The sequence below is a fragment of the Python bivittatus genome, unplaced genomic scaffold (genome assembly GCF_059951505.1).
Source record: "Python bivittatus isolate LINGU-HERP-01145 unplaced genomic scaffold, Pbiv_v1 ctg000000_np1212, whole genome shotgun sequence".
NCBI classification, from domain to species: domain Eukaryota; kingdom Metazoa; phylum Chordata; class Lepidosauria; order Squamata; family Pythonidae; genus Python; species Python bivittatus.
Window position 1 is genome coordinate 3908381 of NW_028277028.1, and position 11433 is coordinate 3919813.

Here is an 11433-nt window from a genome sequence, read left to right on the forward strand (position 1 = left end):
AGAATGATAGAGAAGCTACCATTACTTGCAAACAGTCATGGCTTCAATTTCTCTCTGACTTCACAATTATCTTAACTAAAACAAAAATAACTGTGGATTTGTTAACCATTTACACATACAAATAAAATTTAATTTTATGAATGGAACCTAATATGGAAACAGTTAACATAAATTTCAGGGTACTAAGAATGAGCATAAACTATGTAAATCATGTACTGGAGGTTGAATCCCAGAAAAATTAATCTGTTTTTGATTTTTGTAAGATGTTGCCACATTTCCAAAAGCAATATGAGCCGCACTTAAAAGCTATGAATGCAAAAATTACTGTGCAGCCAATCAAGAAGGCTATGACATCCAGACAGTGATACTGGTACCAAGTCAAGTGATAGGCAGCTGCTCGCAAGTGCTTAGCACCTTTGTGACGCATGACAAATTCAATCCAAAAGACAGCCCGGTCCAGTGGCTTTATTGGTTGATCATGATGGATCTGTGATATTCTTCGTGCATTTTTCTTAAAACTGGAGAACGAGAGAGCAAGGAAAAGAGAGGAAAAGAATAAGAACAAATTGGGAAAGAGCCAGAAATCAGCGTTCTATTGCATTTAAGAACCACAACGTTCAAGTTCCTGTAGACTTTACATGGAACAATCTACCAAGCCCAGAGTGGCTTAGTGCCTGTGTTATAGTTACTTACCTAAAATCAATTTCATGACTATTGTAACCAACAGCTAGCCAATTCACAAATTACATTCAGTTAAAATACTATTTTGTTATCTTCCCTGACATTTACATTGCTTTCTATTCATTTTCATGTATGAAAATTATTATAAAGTTGGCTAGAATTTCAAGATCCTTTTCTGAACCTTAAATTTAGAAAGACTGAACAGAGCACAAAGGTATCCTGTACCAGGGTAAGTATCATGATCCTCTAAATTCCAAACAGTCCTAGGTAGCATAGACAATTGGAAGGGTTACTGAGAATGCAGTCCAGTAAAATCTAGACAGTGCATATTCCACTGCTATCTCTTTAAGAAGACACAAGAGGTCAAAATATATAGCCACAAATCTTTAAATTCCATTACAAGTTGGAAGATGCTTGGTTAAGATAAAATATCAGAAGTGGTAGAAGCAGTAACCAGAATTATAATTTTTACAAAAAAAAATCATAAAGGAAAAAACCAGCAGAGCTGATTACTGTGAAGTAATATCCTAGGCATAATTTACAGACAGTAATCTATATCTCACTTTCAGAAGAGAATTTACAAACAACTCACAGAGCATTGTGAATGACAGTATTCACAGCATCTACTAAATCTTCTGTTTTCATTGTATGGATGTTCAGTTCCACAGCCATTCCCTTTGCCTTCATGTGGAGAATATTATCAGTCTGGTCTGCAAACATAGGGATCCCTACCATGGGAATCCCATGGTAAATAGCTTCATAAATCCCATTTGTTCCACCATGTGTTATAAAGGCTTTGGTCTTTGCGTGGCCTGAAATGGAAAGATGAAAATGTTCTGACAAAATCATTTAGGATATGAGCATACCTACAGTTTTATACTGCATTTTTGTTGAAGCCACCACCAAAGCAGCATAAGGTGTCTCACCAAGAAGATCATTTTGTGGTATCCAATCATAGGTCCTTGTATTGGCTCCAAGCATATCTAGCTTTTTCCCTTTGTACCGCCAAATAACCTAGGATAGAAGTAATTGGAATGCTAGTCTATGTTGTCCAAATAGCAAACAATGTTAAGATTTTTGCTGGCCCATGAATTCCAGATTTTCTAGCTTATGTTGGTTTTGGGGATTTTATTAGACCATGGATCTTTTAATGTTTGCATCCTTGTGAAACTGCTGAGACTCCTGTGGGATTGCAAGGTAATTTAAATGCACTAAATGAATACAATTAGATGTTGTCATTCTTTTTCATGATGGCAAAATAGTGAACTCATTTTGCTCAATATTGTGCTTTAAATTCCACTTGCCAATTTAAAGCATTTATGTTGCATACCAGAATTTAGCAGATGTCTACTGGTACTTCTTGTGCCTTTTACCATAAAATACATAGAAAACATGAGTTTTAACAAAAATGTAATTGCAATCCCTTCCCTTTCCCAGTACTATGGGAATTTTCAGAAAGAGGAGAGTGAAGTTACAAAAAATTAATTGAAAATCCATACAAACAATGCATACGTACTAAATGGTCAAACTCCACACAACTTAAAAGTTATCACAATAAGAAAATTTCAGATACAGATCAATGATTTTTTTAACAAATGAAAATTAAAGAAATGTTAAGCATTTCCTGTAAATCCATAAACATTTAGCGATTTATTGGAGAGGAAAATAAGTACTGTATATGTATTTATATTTCAAATTTAGTCACCACCCATCTCAGAGAGCAACTCTGGGTGGTTTACAATAAAAATGAGAATAAAAACCAATAGGTCCTGTGTGTCAGGGAGCATCCACAAATAGTGTTCTACCTCCCAGGAAATTTGTGTGTGTAACTTACATCCAGGAAACTGACCTTCTGCGGAAGCTGGCTGAGTGCTGACGCAATTATATTATTCTTTTCATCTGTTAAGTTTTGAACCATTGAACCAAGGGAAAATACTACAATACCATGTTCACCTGAACTCTGTACAAAGTCTTCCATTTCCTGTTAAAAGCAAGGGGAGGAAAGAATCAGACCTATCATTGCATGGAATGTTAATGAGTTTTCCTTGGTTGGCATTGATCAATATGCACAAGCCACATACTTTTGGCCATATGATAGGGGGGAAAATTACATTTGGCAAGGTTGAGGGAAGTAAAAGAAATCAAACCAAATTAGGTGCCTGGTCAAGATTACAGAGTTTCCTGGGTTGTCCTTGAAAGAACTACAAGTTCCTTCTGGGGTGAAGTTTAGATGGGGAATGTTTGTCCAGTCACCAGAATTCAACCCCAATTTGTTGTACTTAATTGGCTATAAGGAAGAAGACAGTCTGCGTTTCACCAAAGGCTGATTCCTTGGGCAAGAATAGGGCAGCTGCCTCAGTCAGGTGATTCTACATGTCATGACATTTATCAAAATGTTCGGGTGCCAGGAAATTTAAAAGCATGTTTTCTTAGGAATCAAAATAAAAGTGATTGGTTACTGTCGTATTTTTACTTCCTGAGAAAGATGCTTCTATCTTCTGTACCACAAAAATAGTTTAGCTGGTGCTGTTATCTTTAAAGGCCTATTAGAAAAATGTCCATGCTTTATAATCAACCATGCAAGTGTTAACACTGTACAATCCAAATGTCTTTACTATTCTGTAAATTTTAATCTAATAGTAAACTCTTCTGAACCCAAGAGAGTTTAATGTTACAGAATACATCTCTTTAGGACTATCTTATTACTGCTTGTGACTTTGCATTCATATGCTGTAGAACAGCAATGAGGAGCAAGGAAACAAAAAGATAAAATAAATAATCAATACGCTTCTTTAGAAAACATGTCAAAGAAACAAAACTTGCGCAATACAATTTAGCATGTACATGCATATATGTATACCTTGAGGTATCAAAGCACTTCCATACATTGCATCTATAAACCACTACAATGTGTCAGCCTTCACCCCGGCAGACAGAACTAGAAGCATACATTTATATCTATATTTATCTTGGATCAGTTGGATTAAAGTAGGATCTGAATTGGAAACATGATGGTTTTCATCTTATAGTTTGAGCCATTGTATGATATCAATTCTTTATTTGTATTGGCATTCAAGACAGACAAGCTCACAAGAAATCCCAGAACTTATGATAAATAGTATTTATTGAAGGAAGTTAGGAATCCATAACCAATAGAATTTCTGCAACAGTTGTAATTCATGATTATATAGAAACAATGTTCAAACTCTCGCATTTCTTTCCTCTTCTCACCCTTCATATTTGGCTCCCTCTTTGAATGGCGTAGCTTGTCTCTATCTCTCTCTTGTTTTTGCAAATGCCAGCTTTTCTCTTATTTTTCACTAACTATGTGAGAACTAAGTCACAATGTCTGTACAATTAATTCCTAACTGCAGGGAGTGATGGAGGCAGAGATTTTTGGTCTGATATAACTAAGTATCATCTAAGGATATTTAGACTCCAACCCAACTCCCCAACCCAACTAAAATTTAAAGCAATTAGCTTTTAGTTACAATTGGCCCATGCATAAGAACCCTATATCTACTCAGAAATAGTTTTAAAAAGGCATATGTCTACTTAGTCGTTTTCAAAGGGGCTTGTAATTGATTTTATTTTACATCCTATGATGTATATTATATGATATCAGTTATTTATTTGTGTTGGCATTCAAGACAGGCAAGTGATTCCTGTTCATAAGTCACTTGGTTTCTTTGAAAAATTAACTTTTGGAAGCAGACTAAATAATGCAGAAAGAAATGCAGATCAACGTATTTTGATTTACCTGTAAACTTTACAATGTCTCAGAATTTGAGTTGCATGAAGAAATGGGATTTTCTAACACACAGAACGTGTTATGTTTTGAATCTAAGCAAAAGGAGGATTGATTATTTGCCATCAAGTCAGTGCCAACTCTTAGCAATCACATAGATAGATTTTCTCCATGACGATCTGCCCCTAACTTGGTCTTTCAGGTCTTCAAGAGGGGCCCAGAACTCTTATTAAACAAGTTCCACTCAACATTTCTAGTCCCCCCCCCCAAAAAAGTAAACATATGCACAGGGAACAGTATGGTTTCCAACAGCATCTTTTGGGTGAGCTTGTCTTAACCCAAAATCTATGAAAAAGACAACACTGAGGAAAATAGTAAGATGCTTCTTCCACCTAGCTTTTTAAACCATAAATAATTACCATTCAAGAGTATCCTTATCTCTGGTCAAATCACCAAACAAGAAGGGTGATTTCTAATCCATAGAACCTGGAAACACGTTTTGGAGCACCCATCCAACTAGTGGCTACTATTCAGAAGCAGAGTTAGATTCATTTCACCCCTGCCCAAATCTGCCAGTTCAAAAGCAAAGAAGCAGGAAAGAAAGACAGCCAAGGGCTAATTTTTTTTTTAAAGGCCTGTTGCCTTAGATAGGCATTTCATTTATATATTTTTATTTATTTACTGGTATCTATATGGTAGCATATATTCTGACAACTAGCACAAAGTCCTTTTTGTGTAGTTGCTAAGCTGGCTCTTGCTATTGCTCTTTTCCAGTCTGATATTTAAATACAGCAGGAGTTTCTAATCTTTCTACCCCACTGGGGTTGTTATTCTAGTAAAAAAATCCCATTGCAAGTGGTGATAAATAGTCAGCTGATCTGCAAGTTAGCTCTGAATGTACTCAAGTTCCTTTGGACCCTCCTTCATGTTTGACTCCCTACTGAAATCTCTTTTTACCATTCCATTTCTCTTTTTAGTCATCACTGGGATGCAAGCTGCAGTACAAGAATAGATTGTGCCTGTCTCCCAATCTTAATGTCATTTCAGATCAGCTTTATTCTATGGCTCCCTGTATTTTTCAGCTGCAAATAATTGAAGCCACAAACTATCTCAGGCAAGGAAGACAATCCAAAATTTACTTTATTGAAACAAATTCTGTTTCTGAGGCATTTTTTTCCTATTGTACTTTCTTTGAAAACGCTCTGTTATTATCAGGTAAATGGCAAAGGGGATAATTACCTCAGGTAAAGGCTTGGCTGGCTGGCAGTGCAGACCTCCAACAAATTCAAAGTTTGGTAGAAAAGGTCGTGGGAATTCCAAATCCCAGTAGGTTCGGATCAACCATATTTCTGCCTTACCCATTGTTTCACATAGTGTTGTAGGTCTCCCTACAGATAGAAAAGACTGAGGTTATGTTCTGCTTGTTTCTCCTGCATTATTATGTAACAGGTTTGGAGATGCTGATTTCAAAAATATTGAAAATCAATACATTATGTTTTCAACTGAACATTAGTCACAGCTTTAAAATACACAACGTGGTTAGATTCTGTTTCTAAAGATTTGGCAGTGTTGAGTGACACATGTTTCTCAGTAGGAAAAAGTTACGTTGAACCACCTTGTAATTCTACAGAACAGGGAACAAATATTGTGGAGGATGATAGCTAAAATCGGAGGGAAAACATGTGGAAAGGACAATCCCCATTCATTCTACAGGGAGGAGAGCATTTTGTGCACAGATTACTACAAAACTCTTATACTTTCCCAATTCCAATGTATTTCTCTCATCTTTCTACATCTAAATGGGAGTATTCCAAAAATAGGAAATACTCCTAACTAGGGTTACCAGATCTAGGATGCAGATGTCTGGAGAAATACTAGATGGCAGCAAAAAGACAAAAACCCAACTGTTTGCTGCCATCAAGTGGTCATTTCAATTTTTTCAGTCCAGATCTCAGCCTTATCTTGATTCCATAAACTGAACAACCATTGGCTTGAGCGTACTGTAAAGTTGCTCTGGAGATCATTGCTTCTAAGGAACTATAGTATAGTACTTTAGGCAGATAATGCTATGTTTCAGCCTTGCCATAGATGACATTGCTGGTTTAGAATTTCAAACAGTACTTTTGCAACCTAAAAAGAAAAACTTTCTTCACCTTTCAACGAGGAACAGTTCCTTTAGCCTCCACATCCATTGATTCCCTCCATCACCACCAGAGGGAAACTACATTTGCCCTCAGAAAATCTCTTTTTTATTCCCCTCTAAGGATGTGGATGGAAATACAGTATTCCTGCCTGAAATCCTAGAGAGCTGTTCTCAGTGTGGACAATACTAAGCTAAATAAATCATGGATCTGATTTGGATTTTTTTCTTAAAAATACAGTCATAGACCAAAAGAAATTACATAGAGTAGATAAAACAAATAGCAGTAGATTAAGAAGTGAATATAAAAAGCAAAAGGGAAGAAAGTAAAATTGTGATAATATTAGTAAAAATAATAGTCAAATATAAAAATGGGCTGTCAAACGTCATAAGCCAATGTGGGAATTGTGGACCCAACTAGTTTAACTGGAATTCCTATAATGTAAAATTTTGCATCTTTTCTAAAGATTACATTAGACTGGTAGTCTAGTAGGGAAAGCACAATTTCTGCTAAGATGGAGCACTGGCATCACGTTAAATCAGTGACTGACATTCTAGACTCCTCCCCTTCCCACATGAACCTGCATGTAGCTGCAGCATGGTAGCAAACAACAAGATTTTCCCATTTATTGATTATCCCACAAATTGGGGCTTATTTTTCCCATCCCCAATTCATTTTTAAGTGAAAAGGAAAAAGAAGTCCTTAAAATGGTGAACATCAGTGGCACATAATAAATTCTGGGATGGTTTTCTCAGCATTCTTAGGCCCAACACTGGAGAAGAATGAATCAAGTTTTCTCAACATTGACAATATAACATCAGCTAATTTCTGAACCCATACCTTTATTCACAAAAAGCAAAAAATGGAGTGGAAATATCAGAAATCATCACACAATATAAAATTATATGAGATTTACAATAAGATAACAGGTTTATGATACTGTGTTCATACAACAGAGTATTCAGGACAGGATTTGAGGCAGATACCTAATGGTCCAGTCAGCAGGATAAACAGGAAAGCCTTAATTATAACAGGTCTAACTTACAGGTAGTCCTCGGGTTACAACACTAATGGGACCGGAATGTGCAGTCATAAAGCACAACATCAACTGCCCATACAGTACATACAGGCAGTGAGCAGCTCAAAACAATGCATTGGTTTGTTTAGGCTTTCTGGGTGCTGGGGGTGGAATTTACCTCAGGAGATTGATAAAATAGTAAAACCCTGGACTCAAAAAAAGCTTAGGGGGAAAACTAACCACTCAAGAAAAATACTGTAATTTTAAAAAATACCTGCTGAGTTTCAAACCAGCAATCTTCTCTATGCTTCGCAAAGATTTCCTGCTATTTAGCAATGTTAAATAGGAAGGTATGGAAACTATCAAAGAGCATGGTAAGCACTGGCTCATTTGAAGAGGTTTCCTATCCTCTCTCTGCAAAGAAGCCAAGGATCTGCTGGAGTTAGCCTGCAACCAACTGAAGTGTACTATCCCAAACATAAAGACTTGAGGTAATCTAAGATGGAAAAGTGTACTTCAGAAGTCACAAGGAAAAACATGCCCTGAAGTCACTTTCATGATAAGTGAGAGATGAATGGAAGGTGATGCCATCTGTTTCTGCTCTCCTGAAGCAGTTTGCCCATTCTGGTGATGGGGCAACTGACAGTGTGGATAAGTCCTAAAAGGGAAATGGCAACTCAGACTCATGGCAGAAAAAAAGTTGTTTCTTCATTTCCATTTTTTAAAAAAACTCAATTCAGAGGTACGTATCTCAAGTTTGAATTAGAAATGGAGACTTGTATTTGTTTCCAAAATTAAGCTTCAATCATCTGAGTCACACAGGAGACAAACTACAAAGCTACTATGGAATGCAGATGTGTGGTATAAGATACCAGTAATATACCAATAATAGTGGCCATGAGCTACACTACTAGGGAAGCTCAGTATCATTACTGAAATTCCCCAGCCATATCCTGGTATGACTGCTTGGTAAGCTGATTCACCATCAAGTCAGCATAGCCTTATATATTATTTTGTTTCCAATACTATCTGCTTGAAATTGGGAAATAGAGCTGATCGAAACACTACAAGGATGGAGTGCTAAAGCACTAAAAGGGATGGTGGCATGAGGCCATAAACTGCCTCGACTGACAGTGATGGGATTTAATTTAGTTAAGAAATAGCCTCAGAGATTATAGAGGAGCCAAAGAAAATTTCAGAAATTTGACCCATACAAGCTGGAACAGAAGAGGTACAAGTCCTACATTTTGATTTTTTAAGTGTATCTATTCCCAGAACCCCACATGTAATTATATAAACCTGTAAATGTATTTAATCTTTGTTGCTATCCTTTTTAACAATAGTAAAGTGACTTACTTACTAGACAACTCAGCCAGTATAAAAACTGAAATAACTGAAATTAAGAGCCAGTTAATTTTTCTTTGTTCCATATTTAATCATAAAGCCAGGCCGATAGGCAAAAATGTACTCTGTGTATATGGAAAAAGAGTTTCACTCAATTCTTCCAGTATTGTCTAGAAGTGTAAAATGAAAATGAAGCCAAATCTAACAGATGGAGTATTCAAACAGAACCAGAAAATGTGATGTTTAAATCCTTTATTTATTTATGAATAAACTTGGGTAAGTTTATTAATGACAATAGAGGTCAGATCTTTTACTGCTTTTGGCCAAGATATTTCTTCCATCCACATTATGCAAAAAGAATTTAAACCTCCCACTAGAACAGGAAAGGGACAGAAAAACCTGGATCTTTTTAAATTGGATGTTTGTTAAAAGCAAAGCTGAACTGTTCTTTTTCACATGTGCCAGGGCCTCTCAGTGAAAGTGGTGGTCGAGAATATCAATAATTGTCAGTGGGGAGGGAGAGCAACAAGTTGCAGGTCATGTAGTTTTTAACAGATGGACAATTTTTACTTCCTTAATTTAAAAAAAACTGCAATCACTTCAAATGACAGGTTAGAACTAATTCCTAATGTTAAGAGCAAGATATGATCAATGTACAGTGTCACACTTACATCTGTTCTGGTTCAAAGCACAACTGGTTTGAAGAGCTAGGGCATTATTGTACATGAAGTGGCAGCAAAATGATTTTCCATAGCTTAGAAGAGTGGGACACCCATGAGAGTGTCTTTGGGAAGTGCTTCCCACCCCTGCAATTTGCAGGTGAATTAATTCTTGGTACAGCAGCACCATGTGGTTTTTAAGTCCAATGAATTATTTTGACACTACAGTATTTGGATAAGCTTCAGCATCCTGAAGTTTCATACACCTTTTTTCTTCCTAAGAAAATTCAAAAAGTTGATATCCAACATTGCCATGGAAAAAAGGTCTAGAAATGGAAACATAAGTAAACTTCCACAGATCAGAGGTAGGCAATCCCTAGTCCTTTAGTTGTCTTGGACTCCAATTCCTGTCTGTTCCAATTACTCTGCCAATGATCTGTGACAGTGGCAATTTTGATGCAAATGGTATCTGGAGAGCTTGTAGGCCCCCCAGGCCTGGAATACTTCAGTACTCTGTGCTTCTTCTTGACCAACTGTATGGCCAGCTACTCAGATCACCATCTTTTTCCTGTGAAGACCTCAGCTTTAAGTGAAGGGAAGGGCAAACTTCAAAATGAAGCTTAACGCTGAGACAATCTGAGAGATTTCTGTTTGGCAAAGGCAGGGCAGACAGATCTAACACTACCCAAACACAGAAATTTAGAGGCACATCTTGTGCTGCAAGCCCATTGTTATTAACAAAAATAAAGCTAATATTTGAGGAAGTTTAGGACACCTTATTTTTCTGTATCTATATGAGGTGACCCATATCTTATCAGTTTTGCAGAAAGAATTTTTGAACAGAACAAGTAGTGTTCATAATAAGGTGCTATTCCCTAATACAGGAAGATGACAGAATTACACCTGCTGTTAAATAGACAACATTCAGCTGGCTTGGGTTTTATTTTTGTTTTTTATTTACTATACTGTAAAATAAATATGCAGAACCCAAATTTAAAGTGAGACAGTAGATCCAATTTATAGGACTTATGAGTTTCTATAGGAATCACATCTCTAGATCTCAGGAACAGAAAACAAAATATGACAGTCACACTGCCATGTTTGGCCAGAAATAGAAATTAGGCAGTCAGAAAAATAAGAAGCTTAAACAAAACAAAGGGGCCAAAAGGAACTAAAGGAGACAAGGTGTCCGCAGGGTAAGGTCAAAAATGTCAAAATGGTAGCCACAATGAGGTGATCAAAGCTCCACCTGTTTTTTATGTGTGTTGCACACATGATACACATAAGAAACAGGTCGAGCTTTGATCATACCAGCGCAGCTGCCATTTTGACTTCACGTAGCGGACACCTCTGAAAGGAGAACAGCTTATCATCTAGTTTTTGATATTCAAAAAAACACCACACTTGCTCAAAAGAAATTATGTTCAGGCACTAAAATTAATGCACATTAGGATTCCTTTATTGTTACTAAATTTTAATACTGAATTTGTATAGAACTATGAATCTATAAATTACTACCGTTTTTGATTACTTTGCATTTTTCTTCCTCTTCTACACCTCTCTCTTCTACATCTACAAATGTGCATGACGTATTATTCAAAACCAAAAAGAGAAACAAATGTTATGGCGTTATACATTTATTGCATCAATATTGCTTTGTGTGGCCTTGTACTAATGCACATATGTGTATATCAGTACTGTAAAACTTTCCACAAAACATTCTGGGTGCATGAAATCATAAATATAGTCACATTAAGAAAGTTTGAGTGATATGTATGTATGTATATATTGTTAATAAAAATGGGAAAGAATAAAAGAATTGAAAGTTGAAGCAGTTCTGAA

At 36.3% G+C, this 11433-nt stretch overlaps 1 protein-coding gene across 3 annotated transcripts in view; it reads right to left on the reverse strand.

Moving 5' to 3' along the window:
* The window catches only part of LOC103057215 (UDP-glucuronosyltransferase 2A1), a 22099-nt gene continuing 10666 nt past the window's right edge, over positions 1-11433 (reverse strand). For 2 of the 3 annotated variants that reach the window (XM_088134803.1, XM_088134742.1), the window contains 5 exons: positions 5669-5817; positions 2516-2662; positions 1608-1695; positions 1274-1493; positions 1-518 (listed from right to left, as the gene is read on the reverse strand). In XM_088134803.1, coding sequence (XP_087990929.1) covers positions 239-518; positions 1274-1493; positions 1608-1695; positions 2516-2662; positions 5669-5817 — 884 coding nt within the window. In that variant the 3' untranslated portion in view covers positions 1-238. The remainder of the gene's footprint in view (positions 519-1273; positions 1494-1607; positions 1696-2515; positions 2663-5668; positions 5818-11433) is intronic. The other variant, XM_088134778.1, reaches the window with a different exon arrangement.